Source organism: Botrytis cinerea, chromosome 1 (genome assembly GCF_000143535.2).
Source record: "Botrytis cinerea B05.10 chromosome 1, complete sequence".
NCBI classification, from domain to species: domain Eukaryota; kingdom Fungi; phylum Ascomycota; class Leotiomycetes; order Helotiales; family Sclerotiniaceae; genus Botrytis; species Botrytis cinerea.
Window position 1 is genome coordinate 2,141,565 of NC_037310.1, and position 25,055 is coordinate 2,166,619.

A 25,055-nucleotide genomic window follows, 5' to 3' on the forward strand; every position below is an offset into this window, starting at 1 on the left:
GATGTTCATGAATTCTGTAGATCAGGAACTACTTCATGTACTACTAATACTCGTCTACTTTCTCCATTGCTAAACCAATCTAACAACGTTCATTCAACCAAAGGAATAATTAATCTCACCCAAACTCTCAAAGATATCAAAATGTTAACAAAATTCACCGCCCCCCTGGTATTCCTCTTCCTACGCACAGCCATATGCACGCCCCTTACCTCTCATCTCCAAGCACGGCAATCCGTCACCCCACCCCCAGAGTGCGACGTCATACCTACCTGGGAAGTGACAGAATTCTCCTGGTTTAATTCCACGCATAATTTAGATTGCGTTCACCAGGTAAACGTTCGTAAGTACCTACTTATCTACTTATCATTCCCATACTCCTTCCCAATTCCATCCCTATGAAACCCCAGCTAAGAGCCTCTCCAGCCGAAGTATGTGTCAACTCCACCGCCAACGGCCTCGTAGGCTGTGACGGCAATCTCGGTCCCTGCGACGAATGTGGCTTGAACGGCTGCCTCACCGGTCTTCCCCTGCAGCCTGCTGGCTTCGGCCCTCCAGACGACATTAAAATCGGCATTAACACTCCTAGCGACTACAATCGATGTGAGCAAACTAACCCAGCTGGATTTCGCCGCTACGACGTCGGCGATGGAGTTGTCTTCTGTGCAGGAGTGGCGTATCGAGTTTCCTTCATCGGAGATAGCAATCCCACCAGTGACGGTTCGCCAAATAAGGGAACGCTTTATTATGAACCGAACCATCAGTGGGCTTGTACGAATGGAAGCGTTATTCAAGGGTCTGGGAGTGTAGAGTTTGAACTTGATTGTTCATATGATTCGGGCAGTAATGCAACTTGTGTTATCCCTGAGGGGAACAATGTTGTTATTCCCCTCCTATCTTATACGATCATTTAGATAATTAGCTTATGAAATTGGGTTTCCCAATAAGAGGAAAATAGTCAATATCGTGTCGAATATATAGTCTAAAGATTATCAATCCACCCCGTGTTAGCCTGCAAAAATGCTTTCGTGTTCGCAAGAGGTAATTAATCATCGGATATCAAAATCGGGGGTGCAATAGATGAATATGAAATTTGTCCTATTTCTCCTTTAAATTAATATCTATATTCTTTGCAGCAAATGCCATATACCTAAAGGTCAAAAAGCTGTCTAATATCTCTCATGGTATCATCTGGATTCTTCACACTGTGACCAATTGTCCTGGGGTCCTCGTAAATCTCGTAGTCGTTTCCTCCCTTGTATGTCTTATCTCCAAAGAAATGAATAGTGGTGTATTCAATACCGCCTGGGCGCTTTGCGTCATTCTCAAGATGTTGGAGACAGTATGTCTTATCCCAGCCAGTAGGGAAGACATCGAAAGAAATTTGACCACCGATGGAGTAACTGCGTCGCAACCTATTAGCCTAGCCCATCAATAATTTTCCAAGCGATCAAGAATACTCACGTCAAGTCCAGACCAGTGAACTTTTCCTTCAATGCCTCGATGAATTTCTCTCTGATATGATGTTCCTTATCATAGACCTCATACTCATTTCTCTCCACAACACTCGCATTTCTACCAATTGGGCTAACATTGATCATGCCATTTCTGAACTCGATAAATGTTCCTCTCTTCACTGGAATATCCAAATCCGCAACATAATGCAAGATAAATCTGACCAACTCTTTGTACTGAGACTCCCCAATCCATTTGATGAAGCTATTCGATTGAAGAGGAACACCGCTCTTGAAAGCTGTAAGACCGTTTTCGGCGAAGCAGAAATCGAAGATGGAGGTAACGGGGATCTCAGCAGTGCCGAGTTGTTCTTGTTGCTTGGCCATGTCGCTGCCACCTACATAACCGATGGCGCATTTTTGGCGGAGAGCGGCAAGAAGATTGAGCATTTCTGCGGAGGCAGACTATAGTTTGAATTGTTAGCGGAGACATAGTGAAAGGTGTTGGGAGTTTGGGAGAAACATACCAGCCGCGCAGGAGAGAGAGTTCCATCAACATCGAAAAGACAGATGGTGTTTTTGACAGGTCGCTCTGCGAGAGGGGGGAAACTGGCAATTACGGCGTCTGTCATCTTGAAATGGTGTGTTTGAAGGTAAAATTAAAAATTGAACGAGAGAATTTAAATTGGAAGGAAGTGAAGGATTGAGTTTGGAAAGTTGACACTTTGGCGGTCTGGCTGTTTTACTAGAAGGGGGAATGAGGGGCATAGTCCGACAGGGATGAAAGCTGATTAAGATGTTGATCTAGCGAGAACCCTTGGCTCCACTACTCGAGTATCATTATCATCTACTATCGTTTGATCTACACGAGTAGACATTCTCGAGGCATACAAAGATCACAACTTAATTGGACACAGACTGGAGAGATCTTGTGAATATATTCTCCGACACTCAAGATTTTATTCCAGTGAATACAATACGGTGCAAAAGCCATCCTGTCGTCCCCACCCAGTGATCTCATCAATCTGTCTACAGGGAATACATACACCTCTCAATATACTTCTCAAAAGACCATAATTTCATTCCAAGTATATCTGGCTGGCACTCATAGGTTAGTTCATGGCATTAGAAGCAGGCATACACAGAAGTGTATTCTATAGGACTGTGTTATTCAGCTACCCAACTACTCTCTCTTGGTATGCTGCCACATCAACGAAGAAGGCAGTCCAACAAATATATATCAAGATTGCAATCATTACGAGAGTGTTTCGTCAACTGCACCGCGTTTCTGATACCTCTCTTGCCTATTGCACAGTCGCATACCGATCCAATCCTTCCTCTTCCTCTTCCTCATCATCTGCCAAACTCCAAACTGGGTACAATCACAGGGCCATATTTAGTTGGTGGACTAAATCCTCCATCTCCTTGCACCACAAAATCAACGGCCAGACTCAACTTGGCCAACCCAGCATTTCCACTGTGCATACTTCCATTTGCACTCATGCCGCCCATCATTGAATCTGGATCGAAAGCAACAAACGCTACGTAATTTCTCCTTCCCATTAACTTCTTCATATCTCGTGGTCCCCCATTGGTGTCTGTCTGGAATATCTCCATCATATCTTCTTTAGTATCGCTGACTTGGTTTGTTGTTTTAACACCATTTTGAGGAACGTAAAGCGGTTTATTGTTGTGAAGCATCTTGAGAACATATGACGGGGGCGGAGCGGCGACAACTGCAGATGCGATGATTTGATACATGGTTTTGTGGTCAGAGGGGTGAGAAGGATCGTGGACAAGTCCTGCACCGCAACAGTTTACGTCTAGGGATGAGTCAGAAATCTGTACTTTTGTAATAGATGCATAGGTAACTTACCGCCAGATAGGAATGTCATTCTGATACCCTTCTGGTGAGCAATTCCTTGCAAAGTCCGTATTAAATATGTCCGTTCCAAATCTTTACTTTCGTGTGTCCACATATCTCTCAACTCATCCGCAATATCAATATCACCGAATGTATTAAGCACACCTCCCATCAAACCAGATTTGCCAACTGCCTTCTTAACATGGGAAAAGCCAGTTGCCACAGCTTCTTTACCTCCCACTACTCCAGCCACGGAACTTGTGACTTTTCCGAGTAAGTTATACGTACTGTTCACAGCTTTCTTACCTGTGGCCATGGTATGCGCGAGACTTTCTACGGCTTCAAGTCGTGGATATACCACAGGAACTGATATCATCCATATGCAGTGTTGTACGCTCGGAGGTAAAGTGGCTACTTTAGGGAAGATGCCTTGATAGGTAGGGCCAGCGAGAACTTGGCGTTGATTACGTTCTGATCGACAATCTGGCCCTACCACAACGACGGAAGGTCCTAGATATTTGACAAAGTGCCAACCAGTTCCGGTAATTGTAAATAAATCAATATCAGTGCTAACATTTCGAAGAATATCAACAGTGGTGTGGTGCTGAAAGAGAAGATACATCTGAATACCAATACGACCAATGTTTCTGAACATGTTGGAATTTTGCATGTAGTCTGGATAAGAGCCATAGCCATCAAAACTTCAAAGTGTTAGTAACAGTAAGAGTGAAGAAATACAATGTCGAAAAACTTACATGTCATGGTCATCGACCTGTAGTATGTGAGGAATTTGAGCAAATGCCTCCCTCAAGTATGGCTGATCAAAATGACTAGTATAGTAATGGAAATAAGCATGCGAGACGTCCTCCTCATGTCTTGCTGTCCATGCTGCACTTTTTCGGTTTTCTTTGCCGCTCATAGCAAGCCATTGCTTCAGCAAAGGTACGTCCTTCCATAGTCTATCGCCATATATTTGATCGCCCAAACCCAACTGCACGTGAAAACCACCACATTCAACGTTTTTCTGCAAAATATCTTTCCACATGAAACCAATACCGCCAAGCTTTGAACGCTCGTTGACGGTAGTATTCATAGCAAAATCGTTGCCAGAATGCGCAATAAATCTCCAATTTGTCTCGAAACGTCCAGCCACCAGAAACTCATATCGCGTGCAACCCAAATGCGAAGTTATAGCATAGGTCCACTTATCACCTGGACCTTCTCCCATTTTCAAATCCACATCATAGCGATAGAAGACCCATCTTTGATGCGTGTATATTGGGTTTGGCTTAAGTTGCCTGGGATTCGGCGACAGATCGACACTTTGATGAATATGGATAGTTGGTGGTTGTGGAGCATCTGTCACAAGCATAATTGTACCCAGCCATACGCCATTCTCCATATCCATATTAACGTACCGCAAATAAGGACCAAAATACACGCCATTCGTGGGAGCAACTTTATACATGTCAACCCCTGCGGTGGGAGGCGGCCCAGAAAAGCCTGCAGTAGTTGGCGTGCCTGACGCCATACTCATAATACTCTCCGCATAGCCCGGGGTGTGTGGAGGAAATCCTGGTGAGCCAACAAAGCCAGGCGAGGCCATTCCATGAAAGCCAGGTGATGCAAGAGATTGTTTGTTAAACATGCTCAAACCCGGAGACGCCATGGGGTTTCCATATCCAGCATAGGTTGATTGTACTGGTGAAAGCGGAACATCATTTAGTGGAGTAGGGCCCTTGGGAAATTCCCATTGAGTGGCTTGAGTGGGAAGATGAATGTAATAATACTGACCAGAGTTCTGGTCGAGATGAGCGATCCAGCCCTCTGGAAGCGGTGGTGGAGATGACGGACCAGCGCCTTGAAAAGGAGAAATGTTGGCAGGCTGCGCTGATGGGCCAGCTTCAGTAGGCTGTTGATGTGGAATTTGTTCCTGTCGTGGCTCGTTTGCAAATGCAGGATGGTCAGGATTATTTGCGGGCGTTGCCAATGGCGGAGCAATATTTGGTTTTGGTGTAGTGTCTATGGCAGCAGGTGGATTGGTACGCTGTTGCTTCTCAGCCGGATACGCTTGTGAGTTATTGGCTCCAGGAGTCACACTAGAATAAGCTGGCGGTGGCTCTTCAGCAGACATTTGCATGCGCTGAAAGTCCTGTTCCAGAGTGTTAGCTGGCGGCGCCGAACCTTGTCTTTGGGGCCGAGTGACAGCGGGTGGAGGCGACGATGGTGTGATTTCATTCAAGCCTTGATATACTCTAGGCGGGCCATGCGGGGCATTCTCCGGAGACTCGGTTGGAGTCCAAGGTCTTGCGGGAGGCGATTGTGGCATTTGCGGAACAGGAGGCGGCGCATATTGATTAGCTCGCTGAGCAGCAGCAGCATTTTGCGCATGTAAACTACCTAAGGTTGCTGCACCTGCAATCCCAGATGCAGCATATCGCGCCTCGATACCACCACCTCCAAGTTCGTTTGGTGGATCGATAGGAGTTTCTGGGGGAGGTGGGGATCCTCTATTTGCTCTGGTAGTAGAAGTTGAAGCTGTGGAAGCGAATCTATTCATATCATTCCTTGGAGTTGGTGAAAGTATTGAAGGTACCGCATTAGAAGAGGTAGGCTTAGGAATAGGAGGTGGATAATAGTGTCTGTTGCCCTCCGAGTACGCACTTGCGCCAGATGAAGGAATTTGTTCCTTTGGAGGTAATCTGCCAAACATTCCTTCTCTATCTGGGGAGCTTATCTCTGGAGAAGCAGGCAAGGGCTGTGGTGCATTCCCCCTTCTCTCTGATAGCCCTGGGCCAGTTTTCTCTATAGGACTTGTAAATCGTGGTGCTGTGTCATACGCATTTTGCCTGCTATTTCCTCCAGGTATTCTATTTTCTTGATCGCTCAGCTGAATCCTCTGTGGAGCCTTTCCTCGGTCGTCAGGATAAGGGGGGTTTGGTTTCTTCTGAAAAAGGTCGTCGTCGTCATCATCAGGATATGGCAAAGGATTTGCGGAGCTTGAGGCACCCGGTGGCAAGGGAAATGTAGGCTTGGTCGCAGGAGGTGGAGATGCAAATCGACTGGAAGAGCTGGATTCTGCTCGATGTCTGGGCGGACTTGTCGGCTTCACAATTCTCAAAGGTTCTATAGTGACGGTAGGACTATCGCAACCATCGCCAGGACGTTGCATGAATAGCTCATCGCCGGGTTTTCCAGTGCGCCGAGCCATCTTGTACAGATACCAGCGCTCCGCTAGATAAACTTGTCAAAGGGTCGGTAGATTCTTCTTAATACGAGTTCTTCCTTCAATAATCTGCTGAACAGATGGCTGAAATCGAGCCAAGCTCTTTGCCGGCGAGGCGGGGGGGAAGTTGCGTCAGGTATTATCAAAGCTTACAGCGGCCCCGAAAAAGGCCTGTAGGGCAGAAACAGATAAACGATAAGAAAGCCTGCAAGAAGGAAGATCCAACAAGCCGTTGTAAACTTCTTCACGGCGTGAAATGCGAAACAGGGAAAGGTCTGGGATACAAATCCGTGTAGAGAGACAAGAATGAAGAGAGAGAGCTTACGAGTTAAGAAATCAAGCTTGGAGAGCAAGTTTAACAGGTTAGAAGATTGTATTTGATTGAAATGAGTGAATCTGAACGAATAACGAATAGGAAGGGCGGGGCAGTCAAACTCGCATACACAGGTTTTATCCTGAAGCCAGTCATCGTGAAGGGGTAAGGCAAAGACCCTGGCACAAAAGATGGGCGGCTACGAAACCTGATGGAGGGTGGTGGGATACCTACCGGTACTTATCCTCTAAACGCTTTGCGCATTGGTTATATTGAATGTGAGTGAACAGAAGTCTTCTTGGTATTGGTATTGACATTGGTTCTTGCTGTGTGATTGTTCGGTTGTGCGGTTGTGATGTATATATGATCATAGATGCGAATCTGTGAAGATTGTGAAGTCTAACTTGAAGCATGTTTGAAAGAGTTGGCTAAGAGTTTGCCCATCTCTTTCGCAATTTGTTTGCTTGCTGCCCAAGCTAATAATTCATTGATCTAGTAGTGGTGAGTACCTACCCCCAATCACCTGGTGGATGTACGCTGTAGATGACACTAATGCCAAGAATCAACTTTCTTTCTTTTTCCTTCCGAGTCCCGAATCCTTCCCGTGATCTACTACAATTAGCATCTCCTAGGTATCTGTATTCTATTCCAGGTACAAAGACAGGTAAATGGTGACATCTCACTTCCATCTAGAGGGAGTGAGTCAATGTAAAGTGCATTACACCTCCTTAGCGAGATTTCCGTCTATCCTCAACTATCTCGACTATCCACAGAGTAAGTAGACAATGAGGTTATCTTCACTTCCCATGGCAAAAAAGCTACTCGACATACCCACGTGATGGAATTTCCAACATTCACGTTCCATCGGTCTCGTATGCCATACCTAAAATAGCATATGGAATATTGATTTCCAAAGACCTGTAGGGACATCACACTCAGCACACTTATCACATCTTGGAGCACGTCTAGTTTGGCCTACATGTCTTTAAATATCTTTGGTATTCGAGAGTATGCAAATACTTGGCGATTAGGCTAATGAATACTCCATCCGACGTTCCAGTTGATTCATGCCATTTTCAAAATGTATATCAAAGCATCGTGAGAAGTTTGCTCGTGGTCTTCCGGTCGAAATCGCAACAGCTTACAACCGGATTTTGACAGTGAAGCTTGAATGATAGTCTTATAACCCTATAGAATCTAACAATCCGCATGTGCATTATCGTGTGCCGGTAATCCATACAATGGACATACTCAAATGCAACATTATCACAACTTGCATCAACTCCTTACATATTCTCGTGCCATGTGCATACATAGGCTAGACTTTGCCCGTTGCCGTACCATTGCTCTGCTACACCGAAATCATGAAATTCAGGGGTTGTTAGTACGCGTGAAATCCACTATACGCGAACGCGTTCAACGCGATCTTTTACATATCAATATCCGACCCATTGAATTTTGCAATTTGCTCATCATCACAACTTCCTCATTTCTCTCAACTCCAAGTAAAACTTTGCGTGATTAAGAAAGAACATTCTTGAATTGGGTTGGAGAGATATATACACATCATCAATTATGCCTTCTGTATTAGGAAAAAGAACCCGTAGCACCAGAGCGATAGCAGGTACGAAGCACCATTTCGCAGACATTCAATAACATTCTAACATTTCTTCTACAGAGTTCACAGTACCATCAACGCGCGCAAAACGTCAAACAAACACAGAAATATACAATGACGAGAATGAAAACCCTTTCATTACTCGCAAAAGGCGCGATGAGGTCGACGATTCCGATGACGATTCTATGGAGATTGACGAATTGTCGGCATCTATACCTATCAAGCCCTCGCCTTCGAAACATGGACTCGCAAGCAGAAAGATCGCATTGCCGAAAAAGACATTGATAGAAGAAGAATCTAAAACAGTCCAAATTCCTACTCCTCAAACACCTCGACATCGCGATGCGCTCTCCAAGAAAGTACAAATGACTCCTCGACATCGTGTCACTATTACTGGAAAGCCAACGACTCCTAGAACTCCAAGGACCCCTGTAACACCTGGCGGATCAATTGCGACTGTCTATAGTCAAGCTCGACAGATCTTCACACGGAGCTCAGAGCCTGGACGACTTGTTGGAAGAGAGACCGAAAAGGGCGAATTGAACACTTTTGTACAGAATTGTGTCGATAAAACCAGTGGAGGATGTATATATGTTAGCGGTCCTCCTGGAACTGGAAAAAGTGCCATGATCAATGAAGTTACGACGGAATATGAAGAATCGACCACATTACACAAGACATATGTCAATTGTATGAGCATGAAAACCTCGAAGGATTTGTATGGCATACTGCTGGAGTCTTATTGTGGTGAGGAAGTGGTTTTGGAAGGCGATGAAGAAAAGACTTTGCAGGACATGTTTGTTTCGAGGAAAAAGAGTAAGGATGTCTACCTCATCACACTGGACGAAATCGATCACATCCTCACATTGGATCTGGAGATATTATACAAGCTATTCGAATGGTCTTTACAAAAGTCATCGCGCCTGATTCTTATCGGAATTGCAAATGCATTAGATCTTACAGATCGTTTCTTACCAAGACTAAAGGCCCGGAATCTCCAACCACAACTACTCCCATTTCTTCCATACACCGCTTTGCAGATCAAGAATGTTATCATGACACGCCTTAAGTCACTGGTTCCCGCGGATAGTGCGACGCCAAATCACGTACCATTCCTCCATCCAGCAGCCATTGAGCTTTGCTCTCGAAAAGTAGCAAGCCAAACGGGAGATTTGCGCAAAGCTTTCGACATCTGCCGAAGAGCAATCGATTTAATCGAGACCGAAACCAAGCAAAAGCACGAACAAGAACTCAAAGACAAAGTTCTCCTCGATAGCCCTTCCAAACGAATCCTAGAAGACAACATCAATCTCTCCTCCATTACAAACACCCCCAGCAAAAACATCTTTCGTCCACGAACCTTAGCTCAATCCCTCGCAACCCTCACTGTTGAAACCGCCCCCCGCGCCAGCATTCAACACGTGAACAAGATCACCGCATCCACCTTTGGAAACGGCTCGACCCAACGTCTCAAAACCCTTAATCTCCAACAAAAAGCCGCTCTTTGCGCTCTCCTCGCCCTCGAATCACGTAATCGCTCTCAATCCTCCAATCTCCTTGCTACCCCATCGAAATCCCATAACCTAGCCCCAACCATCAAACAGTTGTATAACACATACAGCATGCTCTGTACTCGGGATGCAATCTTACATCCTTTAACGAGCACGGAATTCAGAGATGTGGTAGGCAGTCTGGAGACGCTATCATTAGTCGCGCCGGTCGATGGAAAAAATGGCTCGTTTGTGTTAAATGGAGGAGTCAGGGCAAGAGGTAGGCCCGGGCGATTCGGATCCGGTGTGGGAGTGGGTGATGAGAAGAGAGTGGCTAGTTGCGTTGGACAGAAAGAGGTTGCGGCTGCGGTGGAGGGATTGGGAGCGGGAATTTTGAAGAGTATTTTGAATGGAGAGGGCTTGGATTAGCGGGGTTTTTTGTGCCAATTTGTATATTGTTGCATAGCGTTGCGTTGCGTTGCGTGGTTTGAGCGCTTTGGTTTGTGGACATGCATGGGCTGATGAGGCATTTACTTGGAGGAGTTGTATCGTTGCATAGGATGGAATGGGTGTCATGAAAAAAATCACGCGGTGCAAATTATGGGTTTATGAAAGTAGTAGGATGGATAGAATAGATGGATACTACTTGTTTGTATAGGTAGTTATTGGTATAGGTATAGATTAATAGGATTGCACATTCAATCAATAATTATAATCAGCCATAACTCACTATGATCTGAATTGGAGGTGCAAACGTGGTATAATAGTCATTTGAAGTGATGCTGCATGATATTATTATCACTAGGGACAAATGTGAAAAATCTTATTATCACATCGATTGTAGAACACTCTCTCCTAATATAAATTCATTTCTAGGATGGATGTATTTCCAACTTTCGTAATCATATGATTGATCTAATGATTAATTAACATCATCCCAATCAGTGAGGGATTTCAAATCCCATTCCATTTTCTTTATATACGTATTATCATTACTTAATCCTCTCCTATATCACCTTTCTCAGCTTTTCATCATCATCATCATCATCATCATCATCATCATCATCATCATCATCATCATCATCATCATCTATCCATCCATCCATCTCATTCCTTCTTACTTCCCACCCTGCTCAGCAGCCACCGCAGCAGTCCCTGCATTCCCGGCCCCCAATCTCTTCCTGCTCACGACTCTCAAACCGGCAACCACAAGGACCAAGGCCTCAATTCCCAAAACTACCGCCAACGTAACCATAGCGCCGATCACACCCGCAACAGCTTTCGACATGCCTCCATTTCCGTCGCTATTCCCCGCGGAACCAGAGCCCGAGCTGGAAGAAGAAGATGCAGACGAAGAAGCGCAGTCGCCTGTCGATTCTCCACATGCTTTGCACCAGTCTGCTTGGTCACCGATGGCGAATTTGTTCATCTCGTCGACGAAGGTGGTGTAGGGGAGAGTGAGTTCGGATTGGTTGAAGAGGGGGTACGAGACGAAGGGGTTTTCAGAGGCGGTGCCGTTGGAGAAGTAGAAACGGACTGAGATGTCGGAGGGGGAGGGATAGGAGGTATTGGAGACGGTGGCGTTAGTGAGGAGTTCGAAGGTCATGGAGGATGCGTAGTCGACGATGCCGGTGAAGTTTGGGGAGAGCGTGGAGAGTCCCGAGAGTCCGAAGAAGGAGAGGAAGGAGGCGTAGGCGCCGAATTGGATGGAGACTGGCACGGCGGATTTTCCGGTGATGGTGGTGTTGAGTTGTTGGAGGCTAGTGGGTGTTAGTTGATTTGATTTGGTTAGGTTGTGGTGGACTTGGAGATGGTGGAGTTATAATTGTGTTTATTTGAGGAATAATAGATGTAAACTTTCATCTGATGATCTGACGTGAGGTATGATAAATTTAAGGACTTACATTTGTGCTGCCAATGTAGATCCAGCAATCGCACGAATGGTATCTGAAGCATTATATGCGAGGTTGAACTCGTGAGTGTTGGCTAAAGCTAGCAATTGGGACTGTGTCTCATCCGTGAGAAGGTCATCGGAAGGAATAGATGAGTTGTGAATGGTAGAGACGTGAATGTAGTCATAAACTATATCTATTAATAATGCACCGATCAAACGGAAGCGATCAGATCTTACTTGTGTATGCATTCTTGAAAGTGTCCGTGCTGGAATTGAAAGTGGTGTTGATCACAGGGAGAAGGCTCTGATAGAAGCTCTTGGTCGAATTGAGTAGACTCGCATATTCTTCCGAATAGAAGTAGTTGTTGGAGCTGGTGACAGCATTTCCACAACCACTGGAGCCTTGCAGCCAAGACGAACTCTCTGAATTGGCACTGCTAGATGCTGTAGCAACAGCATTGACAGGAATAAGTTGGAAACCACCTAAAGGTGCTTCAATAACTGTGCCATTGGCAAGTGTTTGACTTCCCAATGTTGCGCCAACAGGTGGGTATAGACCTTGGAGAAATCCGGATGCAGAGTTTTGAAGGACATTATCGACTGGAGCTTGAACATTCAATTGAGAGACCTTAGCTACGTCCGAACTGATCTTGTAAAGAGGAGAGGAGGCGTTGGAATCGATGTATCTGTTTCGATAGAAATTTCCAGAATCATAAACTTGAGCATATCCAAGATCTGTGAGAGACGTAGGAGCATAGGATTTTGTAGTACGGTCTCCATGACGATGGAAGATATAAACACCCAACACCGTTTCCGATGTAGATTCTTGAGCTTGAATCAAGGGCAGAAGAGCAGAGATAAAAAGAGCTTGCTTGGCCAACATCTTGAAGGTCCGGTGTATCAAACAAACAAGGTGACTAACAAACTGGCAGACCGAGTTTGAAAAGAGTAGTTGACTGCCCTTGAAAGAAAGCAGAGAGAGGTTTGAAGTATGAGTGACTGCTGGACTAATGCCATGTATATATCTACTATATTTCTGCACGCAGTCGGCTATCTACACCCGTCATACCTTCCTTATCTTTCAACCACATCTACTCGCAGATGTCTGTGTTGTACCGGAGATGCACAAAGCTACAGAGTAACCCAAAAGTGTGGTTAATATCCTCATTCCCATTAGCCTCCCGAGGCAATTAGCCAATCATTTCTTATATCTATCGTTAGTTCATGGAGGGGTATCAACAAAAGATCCACTCCCACTTTTCCCCTCACTAGAAAATTTTAGCTCTCCACTCAATTCGATTTATCAACTATCAGATCTTTTGGAATATTGGGAAAACTTCCTCAATCGGCCCCGAGGAAATGCTGCCGTTCGAAGATCGTGCACAACAAAACGAAGATTTGAGATGTGTCAACAGAGCAGCTAAATTATATCACACGGAATCCGCCTACGCCTTTCAATCACAAGCGGGGCTTCGGATTGTTTGTACATGCCCGTAGCTCTAGATTTATCCCATCTTTCTATCCACAAGGCCTCGGCCGAACAATGCAACGATAGCTTGGAGCCTTTGAATAGTTCCCGTTACCTTATATCAAGCTTGGAAATGGCGCCGATTGGTTGCGGGTGCAAGCTTTGGGAAAGGAACTACCCGCGTTAGGCATTGTCCGATATACAGCGATTTGATTTGATGGCTGATTTATGTAATTATTCTATGTGGTCAAAAAAAATGTATCGCGCAGTTCGCTGAAGTATTATAACATGTTCCCAGTAAATCAATCGACATCCTCCCTGACTGTTATCTGTTTAACGCCGAAATCACATGGTATCTCTCGCACATAAACTCCCTTCTGATAGAAACTCCCAATCCACCCGCAATACCATAAACTCCCGGTATTTGAACTAACATATTGTCTTGTATACTCGTTTCCACTTCGGCCATACGGCCTTTTCTGCTCGCTCCTCTGCTATCAAGGCTGGCAAGTCTAGACCGCGCATTCCGGTCTTTAGATCCATATCCTTGGATCTCATCACAGAAGTTCGATACCAAAATTTATATCCCGCGTAGAATACAATTACGATGGGTGCGGCCAAATATGCCAGAAAGAAGCTTTCGCATTGCTCGAGTGCTGTCATTTGCTGATAGCCTGTCGGCCATGCCCCAGTCCAAAATTGTGCGATCAGAATGAGGACATTGAACAAAAACCCAATCCACGAGCCGATGACGCCTGGCTGCGAACGAAAAGCCAACTCGTCTAGGCTATGACCCTGGAGTCCCCAAGCCCGTCGAAAACGAATATGGGCAAGACAGATAGATCCCCAGGTAAATATCGAGGAAAGTCCAGACAGTGCTAGCATCCAATCCAGAACTGTTGCCTGGGCACCAGAATCCGCTGCATAGGCAAGAAACCCAAGGGCCGACGATACGCCAATAGCTACGATCGGACGTCCTTTACGATCAACATAAGCCAAAATCTTAGGAGCTTGCCCCTGATCTGCTAATGCTGCAAGAGTCCGAGAGGATCCGAATATTGACGAGTTGCCCACAGATAGTACAGCAATAAGGATGACTGCATTCATAACAGAAGGAAGTACGGTTATTCCAGCGTTTTGAATAGAAATAACGAATGGACTTGCCGCGGTATTTGCATTTCCAGCAGCAAGCAATCTTTCGTCGGTATAGGGGACAAGGAGTCCAACGAGAGTAAGCGAGACAATATAGAAAAGAGTGATGCGCCAGAATACTTGTTTCACGGCCTTTGGCAATGACTTTCTGGGGTTCTGAGTTTCAGCGGCAGCGAGCCCCACCAACTCAGTGCCAGCAAAAGCAAATGCTGCAGTGACAAAAACACTACACATGCCTTTGAATCCATTGTTGAATGCGCCTGGATCACTCCACAACGTACCAGCTACGTAACCTTCTTCAAGGCTAGCACCGCAGTTGAGGATTATGGCCAAAAGTCTATTGACATGGTCAGTTTTGTGTTCTGTTGAAACATCCATAAAGTCTCCCGAAAAGCGTGAGAATAGGACGATTTTCAAAACATAGATCGAATATAATAACGGTTAGACCTACATATATCCAATAATAGCCACGACTTTGACAATAGCAAAGAAAAATTCCGCTTCTCCATACCCTTTCACTCCAAACATATTTATACCAATAATTGTGAAGAGAAATACTGTGACAAATATAGCGTGATCATATCGCTGTTGTATATCCCAGAAGTCGATTGTGATAGATGCCGCAATAATTTCTAATGGAAGAACCACAAGCCATTGCATTGCATAATTCTGTTTGCTAGGAGTCAGTATTTTATGCTAGTCTCCATATTGTCTAGGGCTTCTCATACCCATCCCATAGCAAATCCCCAAGCCTGCAAGTCACGCAATTAGTTAATGCCTTTCCCGTTATATCAATGGATGAACTTGCCGGATCCAAGAAACGAGTCGAGTAGGCCGAAAACGACCCCGAAACGGGAAACAAAACGGCCATTTCACCCAAAGCATGCACCGTGCAATATAACATGAGCCCGATGAGCGTAAAGCATATAATAAGCGATGCAGGTCCGCCGGTTGCGAGAGATTTGCCCGATGCAACGAAAAGCCCGGTACCTGTCCATAAAGGAGACTCAGTAATAGCCCCTTAAATCACTCGGCGCGTCAAGCAACTAACCTATTGAACCTCCAATCGCGATCATCTGCAGATGCCTCCCTTTCAATCTTCGTGCAAGAGGAGAATTCGCCGTTGCTTGCGCAGCAATCTCGGCATGGAAGACTCTTCCATTTGCGCCCACCACACCCGGCGGGGTCATAGTAAGACTTGGATCTCTTCGAAAGCTGTCTACAAAGCGTCGTCCAATTCCATGTTCTATTTGCGTTGTTTCTTCGTAGCTTGGTTCCCCGCGTCCGCTGCTGTAGTCCGGAGTTGTAGATTGGTCTTTATCGGGGTAGCTTGAACCCTTTTCAATATCGTTCATCCTGAAACTATTCATCTTGACGATTTCGAGTTTTGATGTGTATGTAGTCTAGGAGATGTCGCGAGCCTGTATTGGGAATGATGCTCGTCGATCTAGATCTTCCGATTCAGGATTGCCGGTGAGGCTGAGTTGTCTCGAATAATTAAGAAGAAACTATTGAAGCTCTCGACCGGTTGGCTAGAGCTCAAAGGGTGTTCAAGTGATAATGTATGACATATTTTCCAGGAGTTTCCAGCATCATGTTTTATGCTACGAGCATGAGTATGAAAGTTGGCTGAGAAAGGTTGAGTGAGTAGATGAAGTTGTGAGCCCGGAAGGCACAGTTATCTCGGGGAGCAAAGGGCTTATCTTTTGCATGAGATTGCTCGAAGTGATTGGACGTGATGAGCTTGATTTGGGGTACGGGGGCGCTAGGGCTTGTGGAGCTCCCATGGTAGCGGGATGAACTTCATCAATTGCACGCTGATTGCCACAAACACGGCGACGAGAGAAGAAGAACGAGAAAGAAAAGCGGCGAATGAAATCAGACGCTTCAAAAGGATACAGGACATTCGATTGATGCCACTCCATGACTGCCAAGTAGGTAAAATAGGGGCACAATGCCTCAACTGCTGGGCAAAGCTTGGTGTTCGACCTGCCAACAATTGGTGCAACGACGGTCCCGTCAGCTGAACGTGGATATGGGGTGTGATTGCAATTGTTGACTGACTTTGACAGTTCGACGCTTAAACATATTCTTCCAAAAAAAGAAAACTTCCGATTCGATTAGCCGGCTGTCAAAGTTACATCAGGGAAGTGCCGACCCAATGTCTGTGTATCATTTAAGTTTGAGAGATTTACGTTCGGTGTTTTGGATTGCGCTGCTTGAGGCAATGGCTCGCAATTTCCTTCCTGCGCAGTAAACCGATTCTCAGATGCAAGAATGGCTCCATAGGTAGACATGTATGTGTGCAGTTTGAAATGTTCAATGCAAGGCAAGGTGGTGAGACGAGGGGCAATGCAATGTGAAATCGTTCAGCTCGTTAAGTATGTATAGTATAGTAAACCATCGGAATGTAAATAGACAGGATATCTCGACGCAAATGCAATAACGCTATCTATGTTCAGATTGTTCAAATCCGCAAGTAGTAATAAGAAAGGCATGCAACAGCCCACAATCTAGATGCGATAAAAATACAACGAATTTACATGGTCATCATCCATTATATAGGTACAGTTTTGCTTTTTGTAACTTCACTTCTCACCACTCTTCACTTCCTGAACCTCGATTTCCTTCACTTCGGGCTCTTTCTTTGGTTCTGCTAAGATCTTTCCGTCTGGGCCCCTGGGCTTTCTCTTCCATCCAGTTGACAACAATGGGCCCATTTTGAATCGTGGGAAGGCATGCGCTTCCGTGTTAATAACTATTTGGTCTAAGGGAAGAATATCATTTGGCGAGAAAAGAAGATAAAAATATTTCAGAGTTTCAGCCTAGTTAAAGTCAGTAAATTGTCAACGGTAAGAGGAGATAGGGTGTACTTACAAGCCAGAAACTCTCCATGTTGTCTTTGGTTTGCGGAGGCAGAACATTGGCATTAGAGAGACTCGTGAACCCGCCACCTTCGCCAACAGCTGTGTGGTTCATAAAGGACCTGAACATCTCCCAGCCCCATTCTCTGTACATCTCCTCTCCTGTGATACGCCACATGTAAAACAAGGTTTCGATAGTTTCCGGTCTCTGGAGGTTGTGGTTATCGTTGTTCTTTATAATGAAGTCCTTGCGCCACTCTTGATTCTCCGGGTCATCAAAATTTGTAGGTGCATGATGTGGTGCATCTTCTGGCAATGGTGGATTATCAATGTTGAAATGTGCAATTTCAGGGGCAAGTCCGGTTGCCATCACCTTGTACATTCCCCAGCAGGTGTGCGTCAGTTCTCTTGCTAGTTTCATCTCTTCATCCTTCTTCGCGCTCCAGCTTGGTAGCTTACGTGCCTCAGCCTCCGTGATGCCACCAGTAGCACCTAAAGCAATTGTTCCACCCATAAAACATACCAAGTGATCCATCTTTGGCGAAAGAGAGCCACCCAAACCCTCAGGTCGCTCGGCAAGAACAGTAAATTGGGAAGGGCTAGAGTAAGTGATGAGATGCTTCCGAACTCCCTCGAGTGCCTCGTCCCACAATTCTTCATAGATAGGCTCTTCTTTTGAGGTTTGAAGATATTGCTTGATCAAATATTCGTAATATGAATCGCCGCGGCTGCCAAGACGAATGTTGCTTCCGCGGAAGTTTCCAGTATTCGCGTATATATAAATTGGCAAGAGTCCATCCTCCATGCCATTATCATCAATGATCTTCATCACCTTCTCAGCCTTTTCCCAGTACTCTGTCTCTCCTGTAAGTTTGGTAAGATATTTCAGTTCCAATTGCAACGTCGCTGCCTCTGCTGTGGATGAGGCCCCGCCATCGTCGTGAGATGCAACACCTTTGGTGGTCTTGAGATTAACGCTGGCGAATGGTATTCCAGAGGGAGAGTCAAAGGCGCCAAGCAAACGATCAGCTAAATCCCTCGACTTTTCCAGATATAAATCCTCCCCTGAAGCTCCTTCATCATCCTCGGCCAATGGAGCTAAGTGTGGATACTCGGTGGAGAGATAATGGGCGGATAGAAGACCCCCAAGCATGCGAATTGTAGTTTCAAACGTGTTGACCTCTTGGTCTTGGTCGTAGTCCAGTGAAGTTGTAATCCATTCCCTTGCATGCTGCACCCTGCTCGTCAGATTCATCAATATCATTGTATCCAAAGCGTCTACAATTATCCAGCCCATTCCTTTCGGTGTCATTTGCTTTCCATGTTTAGAAACTGGATGAAACTCATCATAGCCCCATGCATATCGCTCATATGCATCCCAACTCAAAGTAAAAGCTTCCTTGACCCTTTCCCTTCGATCCAGCCAATCAATTGAACTAGGTCTCTTTTCCGGCCGCTGTAGCCATGTCCATCGGTCTGTCGATTTCTTTTTCGTCTCACCACTAGATCCAAAGAACCCTAAAAAGTATAGCACACAAAATACAAATGCAATGGACCCGAATATGATGCGCCGCCGTTTGTAAAGAGGTTGTGCTCTCCTGGAGGAGGCATATGAATACGGCTTGTCTTTATACATCGGCAGATCCCTATTGTCTCCAAGAAGGTTTCCAACTCGATCTTGTATGCCGCTAATTACTCCTCCGCTTGTATTTGCCGTCGATGATCTCGCGGTCATGCCAGAGGCCGCCCAAGCTTTGTTTTCCAAATTGCGCTGAGGATCTGTGAAAGAGGGAACGTTTTTGGGTATAGAAAAGGTGGACATCTCTTCGACAGCTTGCTTCCCGGACTCATAAGCTTGCTCGCCTGCTTCTTTCACCCTCTGAGTGATATTTGAAGCAGCTTGCGTCGCAGTGCCTCGAAGGATGTTGAATGCTGGAGAGCGGCGTAGGTTAAAGGGGTCGCGACTGTTCATGGAAACTTCGAAATCATTTCATTACTAGAAGGCGCGACTATGAACAGACACTAAGATACAAAAAACTTAAAATATTTGAAGGGTATAATTAGGTGTCATTTCGAAACGCAGAGGCTCAAGAGTTATAAATTCTAGAGAACAGTACACGTAAGGCGTACTTACCGAGCCTTGGAAGTAATTACAGGCGTTGTTCTCAGCCTTATGTAGTACTCCGGTGCGTGCTACCGGTCAGATTTGCATTTCCAAGTTCTCCTTGAACCGTCAAATGTGTCCAATAGATCGGCTTGACGTTGATAATGGAGATTTGTGTCTCTACCCCGTATGTTTGGAAAATCATCATCACGCAGAGAAACTCGGGAGAAGAGCTGGTGAGAGTTATCTGGGTAGCTTCAGTGGGTAGCTTCAGTGGATAGACACCGAAAAGCACAGCTACCCCTGACCACGATTTTAAACTGGGGCAACTGATGGGAAAAGTTGAAATCACCACATCTTATACGTATAGCACTGTAGGTGGGTGTTCAAACGTTCCTTGAGGAGTGGCTACAAAAAATACAATGACATGAACCATCAGAACTAATATTCTTCTCCTTTCGAATCTACAATATCTAGAGCGTGAATTGACTTTCAAATTGACATCTGAAGAGCGTTCTGTTTGGCAGGATATACGAGGGATTCGCTAAATATTCACCGGCCACCTACCGCAACTGGCAAGCATAGCAACGACGGTCCTTACATCAATATTGATCTGTGGGTGGAATCTTTTGACCCTGTAGCCAGTGCTACATCGGTCATAATGGCGACACATCGCCATGAATATCGTCAGTGGCCATTTCTCACGGAAGAAGAGTTTGAGCTTGCCTGTGCGTTTCTTGATCGAAGATATTGTCGAGCATCGTTGGGACCCGCAAGGAAGAACCTCAAGCTGTCCATGGGACGAACAGCAACTACTGGATCATGCTATGTTGAAATCATTCGACTGATTCATCCACCACAAGATGACGATGATCTGTTACTTGCTCTCAGCAATTTGAGTAGTGGTTACGCTCCAGATTCTGCTCCGAGTCAAGAGGTGGATATGATGGATGAGGATGAAGACGACGTTAGTGACTCTCTTCATTCATGTTGATACAATGTGGAAATTCAGACTTATTGACGTGGCATAGGAGGCACTGCGTCTAAACAACCCCTCGATACTGAAGACTAACGCTATCCCCAAATACAATCTATATTCTCACCAGCCTTACGTTACTTATGAGATTCACCTGCATCCCACTTATAGAATACCGACTTTGTGGTTTACGCTTCACGATTTACCAAACGATGAGCCTGCGTTTGACATAAATTCTATTTATCGACATCTCGTTCCAGAAGAGTACAAAAGTGAACTTCGCGCAATAGGAGTTATGGGGGGAATTTCCGCTGCTGTAAGTCGCTAATGTTGCTGCGAAAATACATCCTAACTAGGTTTTAGCCGCACCCCATCACAGATGTACCAGCGTTCTTCATTCATCCATGTCAAACAAGAGAGGCAATGGAGAATTTTGACTGCCCGGCAGATAATTATTTGATGGTATGGCTTGGCTTGATAGGTGGGTGTGTGGGATTATGGATGCCTCATGAAATGGCCCAGGAAGATCTATAAAGAAGAGCTATTGATATTCTAGCTTCTCAGAGAGGTTCGTCTCCACACTGGATATATAATACTTGGATCCAAGATATCACATAGATATTGAAATTTCATATTCACTTTGCAGACATGAGACGGCAAAACCTATCACATGATTGAAACATCACCAACTAGGTATGTACGCTTGTGTTGCATCGGAAAAAGACAATGGTTTACACGCCATATCTGACATGTCATTAGAGGTCAATGTACTTCATATGCGAATTGTATAGGAGCCGTAGCCCTTTAGATCCATTTTAGTCGATAACCGTGTGACCAAAACCAATACGCCTCAAACAAATCCCCCAACGCCGTTGCCATGCAATATCATCAGTCGCTAATCGTCATCACTGTCTTCCTCCATTGCAACGTCTCCTTCACTATCTTCTTCCTCCTCTTCATCCCTGCGTCTTTTCTGTCCAGCAACACTTGCACTTGGGCTTGTTGCATCTTCCATAGCGTGATCAGAGGTGGGAGCTGGAACTTGGAGGGTTGATGGCGGTGGTGGAGGAGGTAAATTGCTCGTAGTGATAGCTGCGGAAGGTGGCGCATTGAAAATACTTTGCTGCAATTCTGTGGCCGTGACTGCAGCCGCTGCTGCAGAAGGCACACGGAAAGTACCGTCCAACTTGGCGATGGTGTCTGACTTTGATTTGGCATATTGGATATTCTAGTAAGGCGAATGTCAGCCCTTAATCATTTCAAGTAAATGGACAACAAAATTGTAGGATTTCCAACTAACCATTTCACGTCCAAGAAACTCAAATCCTTGTAATGCTCTCATAGCTTGAGTCGCGGTCTGGATATCTCTATACACTACATGTGCTTGGCCCCTCATCTTCATTGACTTAAGAGCTATGACATCGAGGACTGGGCCGTAAGTCGAGCATAATGTGTAGAGTTCTCTTCGTAAATCATCTTTTTGAATCTTCGACGAAGGTAAATTGGTGATGTAAATGGTTTGATTAGGAGGGAACGACGTCCTCACTGGGACAGGCTTTACTGCAGCACTCATTCTGTCGTTACTCGGTATTCTGTCGCGTCTTGAATTTGGGGTACTTCCAACATATATCAATATAGATATAAATTTCGAGTCCGCCTTTCACAGCCTTGCGCTAGCTTAAAGTGGTTAGTAATCAAACGTAAAGGGAGTACCCGCCCCACGTTCAAGCAAGCATCTCTCGCCCATGCGGTAATGCCAACATAAGTACATATTTACAGTGATAGTAGAGAGCTCCTCCTATCAAGAAGCAACAAAATGCCTGGTCCAGAAGTTCATCACCTTTTCCATCATCCTATCGCGGATCACTCGTTCTCAGCCGATAGACAAACATTGGCTGTAGCACGCGACACTAGTGTCGAGCTCTACGGACGAGACGGTAAGGGATTCAAGCTCAAGGACGAATTGAAAGGTCATGACAAGACCGTCACCAGTGTTGATATAGCTCCTAACAGCGGCAGAATTGTAACTTGCTCCCAAGGTTTGTACCCATTTAATCTTCCCGGTTTGAATTAAAAATGCTGATAACATTGGACTAGACCGCAATGCTTTGGTTTGGGAACCATCTCCCACTGGCTATAAACCTACTCTCGTCCTTCTCCGAATCAACCGAGCGGCCACATTTGTTCGATGGTCTCCTTCCGAAACGAAGTTCGCCGTTGGATCTGGTGCAAGGGTGATTGCTATCTGTTACTTTGAAGAGGAGAACGACTGGTGGGTTTCGAAACACATCAAGAAGCCTATCCGTAGCACCATCACAACTGTCGCATGGCATCCAAATTCCGTTCTCCTAGCTGCCGGCTCTACCGATGCTCATGCGAGAGTGTTCTCAAGTTTCATTAAGGGAGTAGACGCTAGGCCAGAACCTGGAGTCTGGGGAGAACGTCTGCCATTCAACACTGTCTGCGGAGAGTATCTCAACAATTCTGCTGGATGGGTTCACGCTGTATCTTTCTCGCCAAGTGGAAATGCTTTGGCCTTTGCTGCACACGATAGCAGTATCACAGTCGTATACCCCAATGGCGCAGACCAACCTCCAAAGGCTGTTGTCAGTGTCAGCACACAGCTTCTCCCTTTTATGAGTTTGATCTGGAATGGCGAAGCTGAGATCATTGCTGCAGGCTATGACTGTGAGGCATTCCGATTCGGTGGTAGCGAGGGAGGCTGGCAACTCACAGGTTCCTTGGAATCAAAAGGGGGCCCAGCCAAAGATGTTGGAGAGGAGAGTGCTTTCAATATGTTCAAGCAAATGGACTTGAAAGGAAAGGTCAAGGATGATACACAATTGACAACTGTGCATCAAAACACCATCAGCACTATTCGTGTCTATGAAGGTTCAGAGAGTGGGGTCAGCAAATTCACTAGTAAGTGCTCTTATGATCTAGATCTTTAACTTTAAGGGGAAACTAATAATTTTTAGCGAGCGGTGTTGATGGAAGAATTGTTATTTGGAACGCTTAGAATAGAGTTGAATAGAAGCACTGACGAGTTTCACAACTTTGTGTACAAAGCCTCAGCATGCAACGCAGTAGCTCTTTGCCGTTCCATACTTTCCATACAGAATTTAATATATTACATGACCCATTTCAATTATGCCAGAGAACAATCCAGCTAAGTATATTTCCTTCGAGAATCACACCATGCTTCGTTGTAATCATTGCCCTTAGAGGAACCAGACCTTATCTCTCTCACTCTCCTTCAAAAAATTTAGTATCCATTTCCATCTTCCATTCCTACCACCTCTGCCCTAGTAATACTTTCTCTACGCCATGAATTTTAACAACGATGAGAAATTTAAAGTTTTTCATCCTTTTGAGATTAATTCATTACTTCACACCCGAAGTTTTGGAGGCATTGAAAACGGGATCAATAATCCTATGCACTTATCTAGCCAAGCGATTCCTCATCCTCCTATTGCGTCTAGCACTCAGAGGTATTCGGTGACGGGAAACGCTAGCGCTGAGGGAGGTAGGCCCTTTCAAGGCAGAAATAGAACGTCTTGTGGGTATGTATTTCAAGAACACTCTCCAGCCATCGAGGCGACGATTGATCCTGATCCGGACTGTCTAATGACCACACCTGTCTCAACCCGACAAAATTCTCAGATCTTACCCAACACAGGTTACTGTCAATGCCAAGGAGGTTCTCGTATAACTGACAACCGCGCTGGACATTCACGTGCCCTACCTCTCCGCAATGTTTCTAGCAATTGTCTTCCCACTATTGCAATGATGCTAAATAACCCTCCGTCAGAAAGTGTCCCCATACCTTCCATTGGAACTTACACACGGTCTAAATCAACAATGGACAATAGGATGTCCATTTCGAATGCCTCAGATAGTACAATTGTTGCACCTGTATCGATTCCCGAGCAGCGCTACTTCCTCTTGAATACCCTCTATCAAATATGTCTAGATGCCACTACCACTTACATTCGCGCTCTTCCATATTCCTCTCATATTGGTGTCGGATATGAACGAACTCGTTCGTGTTCCCACCGATACCATCCATACCGTGGCAGGGGACGAGAAAGATCATATAACGATGACCATTCCAAGACTCTCATGGACAATATCGAAGTGATCAGTACATTTCTATGGAGAAAGGCCAGGAGAGATCAGATGGCACCCCATCGAGCCGAATCAGATGCGGTCATGGATATGAACAATCTTTATAGATGGGGAGAAAACTTGATCGATGGCATGGAAGAAAGAGCCGGGACCGAGGGAGCGCGAACTGCAGTATTGAATGCGGCTTTGGCGATGTGTGAGTGGTTGAGGATTTCAGAAGCTTGTACTTTATGCAGAGAGGTTGAAGGAGAGCTAAGAGGTCTTGCGAATTTAGAAATGGAACGCGCGAGAGAGGGAGATGGCGAGGAGGGTGATATTCTCTGAAGAGTGTGTATCTCAGAACTTGATGGGGATCCAGCTAGGTATGTCCTATGCAATTTATCAATATTGAATGCAGATAGCACATGATGTTCTCGTCCAATATGAAGCCATTCTTTGAAAGAATGTTAGGTGTTTGAAAACACATAATCGATATCACATCCATATATGATCTTGATGTGACCTATA

General features: G+C 45.3%; 11 protein-coding genes across 11 annotated transcripts; 5 read left to right on the forward strand and 6 right to left on the reverse strand.

Annotated features, from left to right (window-relative positions):
- On the forward strand, window positions 1-1,056 carry BCIN_01g06060 (hypothetical protein). Its single transcript, XM_024690595.1, has 2 exons — window positions 1-340; window positions 424-1,056. The coding sequence occupies exons 1-2, from the start codon at window positions 142-144 to the stop codon at window positions 909-911; spliced, it is 687 nt and encodes a 228-aa protein (XP_024546364.1). The 5' UTR covers window positions 1-141; the 3' UTR covers window positions 912-1,056.
- A 13-nt stretch (window positions 1,057-1,069) lies between these two features.
- Bcsec53 lies at window positions 1,070-2,197 on the reverse strand. Its single transcript, XM_001561264.2, has 3 exons — window positions 1,979-2,197; window positions 1,462-1,916; window positions 1,070-1,400 (listed from the first exon to the last, which is right to left on the reverse strand). The coding sequence occupies exons 1-3, from the start codon at window positions 2,081-2,083 to the stop codon at window positions 1,148-1,150; spliced, it is 813 nt and encodes a 270-aa protein (XP_001561314.1). The 5' UTR covers window positions 2,084-2,197; the 3' UTR covers window positions 1,070-1,147.
- A 186-nt stretch (window positions 2,198-2,383) lies between these two features.
- BCIN_01g06080 (hypothetical protein) lies at window positions 2,384-6,950 on the reverse strand. Its single transcript, XM_001561263.2, has 3 exons — window positions 4,071-6,950; window positions 3,328-4,016; window positions 2,384-3,274 (listed from the first exon to the last, which is right to left on the reverse strand). The coding sequence occupies exons 1-3, from the start codon at window positions 6,524-6,526 to the stop codon at window positions 2,805-2,807; spliced, it is 3,615 nt and encodes a 1,204-aa protein (XP_001561313.1). The 5' UTR covers window positions 6,527-6,950; the 3' UTR covers window positions 2,384-2,804.
- Window positions 6,951-8,307: 1,357 nt separating this feature from the next.
- Window positions 8,308-10,684, forward strand: Bccdc6. The gene is made up of 2 exons (XM_001561262.2): window positions 8,308-8,478; window positions 8,533-10,684. Exons 1-2 carry the CDS (start codon window positions 8,430-8,432, stop codon window positions 10,389-10,391), a joined length of 1,908 nt encoding a protein of 635 aa, XP_001561312.1. The 5' UTR covers window positions 8,308-8,429; the 3' UTR covers window positions 10,392-10,684.
- Window positions 10,685-10,776: 92 nt separating this feature from the next.
- BCIN_01g06100 (hypothetical protein) lies at window positions 10,777-12,859 on the reverse strand. The gene is made up of 3 exons (XM_024690596.1): window positions 12,094-12,859; window positions 11,867-12,044; window positions 10,777-11,722 (listed from the first exon to the last, which is right to left on the reverse strand). Exons 1-3 carry the CDS (start codon window positions 12,737-12,739, stop codon window positions 11,080-11,082), a joined length of 1,467 nt encoding a protein of 488 aa, XP_024546365.1. The 5' UTR covers window positions 12,740-12,859; the 3' UTR covers window positions 10,777-11,079.
- A 665-nt stretch (window positions 12,860-13,524) lies between these two features.
- Window positions 13,525-16,505, reverse strand: BCIN_01g06110 (hypothetical protein). The gene is made up of 5 exons (XM_024690597.1): window positions 15,528-16,505; window positions 15,285-15,466; window positions 15,205-15,228; window positions 14,928-15,145; window positions 13,525-14,813 (listed from the first exon to the last, which is right to left on the reverse strand). Exons 1-5 carry the CDS (start codon window positions 15,844-15,846, stop codon window positions 13,754-13,756), a joined length of 1,803 nt encoding a protein of 600 aa, XP_024546366.1. The 5' UTR covers window positions 15,847-16,505; the 3' UTR covers window positions 13,525-13,753.
- A 331-nt stretch (window positions 16,506-16,836) lies between these two features.
- Bcmns1 lies at window positions 16,837-19,444 on the reverse strand. Its single transcript, XM_001561259.2, has 2 exons — window positions 17,354-19,444; window positions 16,837-17,301 (listed from the first exon to the last, which is right to left on the reverse strand). Exons 1-2 carry the CDS (start codon window positions 19,310-19,312, stop codon window positions 17,065-17,067), a joined length of 2,196 nt encoding a protein of 731 aa, XP_001561309.1. The 5' UTR covers window positions 19,313-19,444; the 3' UTR covers window positions 16,837-17,064.
- Window positions 19,445-19,824: 380 nt separating this feature from the next.
- On the forward strand, window positions 19,825-21,021 carry BCIN_01g06130 (hypothetical protein). Its single transcript, XM_001561258.2, has 3 exons — window positions 19,825-20,411; window positions 20,476-20,736; window positions 20,784-21,021. The coding sequence occupies exons 1-3, from the start codon at window positions 20,106-20,108 to the stop codon at window positions 20,952-20,954; spliced, it is 738 nt and encodes a 245-aa protein (XP_001561308.1). The 5' UTR covers window positions 19,825-20,105; the 3' UTR covers window positions 20,955-21,021.
- A 174-nt stretch (window positions 21,022-21,195) lies between these two features.
- Bcmsl1 lies at window positions 21,196-22,041 on the reverse strand. Its single transcript, XM_001561257.2, has 2 exons — window positions 21,721-22,041; window positions 21,196-21,648 (listed from the first exon to the last, which is right to left on the reverse strand). The coding sequence occupies exons 1-2, from the start codon at window positions 21,991-21,993 to the stop codon at window positions 21,316-21,318; spliced, it is 606 nt and encodes a 201-aa protein (XP_001561307.2). The 5' UTR covers window positions 21,994-22,041; the 3' UTR covers window positions 21,196-21,315.
- Window positions 22,042-22,169: 128 nt separating this feature from the next.
- Bcarc40 lies at window positions 22,170-23,562 on the forward strand. Its single transcript, XM_001561256.2, has 3 exons — window positions 22,170-22,459; window positions 22,518-23,342; window positions 23,399-23,562. Exons 1-3 carry the CDS (start codon window positions 22,237-22,239, stop codon window positions 23,437-23,439), a joined length of 1,089 nt encoding a protein of 362 aa, XP_001561306.1. The 5' UTR covers window positions 22,170-22,236; the 3' UTR covers window positions 23,440-23,562.
- An 84-nt stretch (window positions 23,563-23,646) lies between these two features.
- On the forward strand, window positions 23,647-25,013 carry BCIN_01g06160 (hypothetical protein). Its single transcript, XM_001561255.2, has one exon. It carries the CDS (start codon window positions 23,748-23,750, stop codon window positions 24,870-24,872), a length of 1,125 nt encoding a protein of 374 aa, XP_001561305.2. The 5' UTR covers window positions 23,647-23,747; the 3' UTR covers window positions 24,873-25,013.
- Window positions 25,014-25,055: the final 42 nt, after the last annotated feature.

Excerpts from the sequence above, each read along its gene's own strand:
- Bcarc40 (XM_001561256.2), top strand. The coding sequence starts at position 22,237 with ATGCCTGGTCCAGAAGTTCATCACCTTTTCCATCATCCTATCGCGGAT. Across the intron at positions 22,460-22,517 it reads AATTGTAACTTGCTCCCAAG|ACCGCAATGCTTTGGTTTGG; the intron begins GTTTGTACCCAT and ends ACATTGGACTAG. Across the intron at positions 23,343-23,398 it reads TGGGGTCAGCAAATTCACTA|CGAGCGGTGTTGATGGAAGA; the intron begins GTAAGTGCTCTT and ends AATAATTTTTAG.
- BCIN_01g06060 (XM_024690595.1), top strand. The coding sequence starts at position 142 with ATGTTAACAAAATTCACCGCCCCCCTGGTATTCCTCTTCCTACGCACA. Across the intron at positions 341-423 it reads CGTTCACCAGGTAAACGTTC|CCGAAGTATGTGTCAACTCC; the intron begins GTAAGTACCTAC and ends GAGCCTCTCCAG.
- Bcmsl1 (XM_001561257.2), bottom strand. The coding sequence starts at position 21,993 with ATGAGTGCTGCAGTAAAGCCTGTCCCAGTGAGGACGTCGTTCCCTCCT. Across the intron at positions 21,649-21,720 it reads AGTTTCTTGGACGTGAAATG|AATATCCAATATGCCAAATC; the intron begins GTTAGTTGGAAA and ends TCGCCTTACTAG.
- Bcmns1 (XM_001561259.2), bottom strand. The coding sequence starts at position 19,312 with ATGAACAGTCGCGACCCCTTTAACCTACGCCGCTCTCCAGCATTCAAC. Across the intron at positions 17,302-17,353 it reads ACATGGAGAGTTTCTGGCTT|GCTGAAACTCTGAAATATTT; the intron begins GTAAGTACACCC and ends GACTTTAACTAG.
- BCIN_01g06110 (XM_024690597.1), bottom strand. The coding sequence starts at position 15,846 with ATGAATAGTTTCAGGATGAACGATATTGAAAAGGGTTCAAGCTACCCC. Across the intron at positions 15,146-15,204 it reads GGGGATTTGCTATGGGATGG|AATTATGCAATGCAATGGCT; the intron begins GTATGAGAAGCC and ends CCTAGCAAACAG. Across the intron at positions 14,814-14,927 it reads GTGGCTATTATTGGATATAT|ACTTTTGGCCATAATCCTCA; the intron begins GTAGGTCTAACC and ends CCATGTCAATAG.
- BCIN_01g06130 (XM_001561258.2), top strand. The coding sequence starts at position 20,106 with ATGGCGACACATCGCCATGAATATCGTCAGTGGCCATTTCTCACGGAA. Across the intron at positions 20,412-20,475 it reads TGGATGAGGATGAAGACGAC|GAGGCACTGCGTCTAAACAA; the intron begins GTTAGTGACTCT and ends GACGTGGCATAG. Across the intron at positions 20,737-20,783 it reads TGGGGGGAATTTCCGCTGCT|CCGCACCCCATCACAGATGT; the intron begins GTAAGTCGCTAA and ends ACTAGGTTTTAG.
- Bccdc6 (XM_001561262.2), top strand. The coding sequence starts at position 8,430 with ATGCCTTCTGTATTAGGAAAAAGAACCCGTAGCACCAGAGCGATAGCA. Across the intron at positions 8,479-8,532 it reads TAGCACCAGAGCGATAGCAG|AGTTCACAGTACCATCAACG; the intron begins GTACGAAGCACC and ends TTTCTTCTACAG.
- Bcsec53 (XM_001561264.2), bottom strand. The coding sequence starts at position 2,083 with ATGACAGACGCCGTAATTGCCAGTTTCCCCCCTCTCGCAGAGCGACCT. Across the intron at positions 1,917-1,978 it reads CTCTCTCTCCTGCGCGGCTG|TCTGCCTCCGCAGAAATGCT; the intron begins GTATGTTTCTCC and ends TTCAAACTATAG. Across the intron at positions 1,401-1,461 it reads TTCACTGGTCTGGACTTGAC|TTACTCCATCGGTGGTCAAA; the intron begins GTGAGTATTCTT and ends GTTGCGACGCAG.
- BCIN_01g06080 (XM_001561263.2), bottom strand. The coding sequence starts at position 6,526 with ATGGCTCGGCGCACTGGAAAACCCGGCGATGAGCTATTCATGCAACGT. Across the intron at positions 4,017-4,070 it reads CAGGTCGATGACCATGACAT|TTTTGATGGCTATGGCTCTT; the intron begins GTAAGTTTTTCG and ends AACACTTTGAAG. Across the intron at positions 3,275-3,327 it reads AATGACATTCCTATCTGGCG|ACGTAAACTGTTGCGGTGCA; the intron begins GTAAGTTACCTA and ends ACTCATCCCTAG.
- BCIN_01g06100 (XM_024690596.1), bottom strand. The coding sequence starts at position 12,739 with ATGTTGGCCAAGCAAGCTCTTTTTATCTCTGCTCTTCTGCCCTTGATT. Across the intron at positions 12,045-12,093 it reads TTTCAAGAATGCATACACAA|TTTATGACTACATTCACGTC; the intron begins GTAAGATCTGAT and ends TAATAGATATAG. Across the intron at positions 11,723-11,866 it reads TCTACATTGGCAGCACAAAT|CCTCCAACAACTCAACACCA; the intron begins GTAAGTCCTTAA and ends AACACCCACTAG.
- BCIN_01g06160 (XM_001561255.2), top strand. The coding sequence starts at position 23,748 with ATGAATTTTAACAACGATGAGAAATTTAAAGTTTTTCATCCTTTTGAG.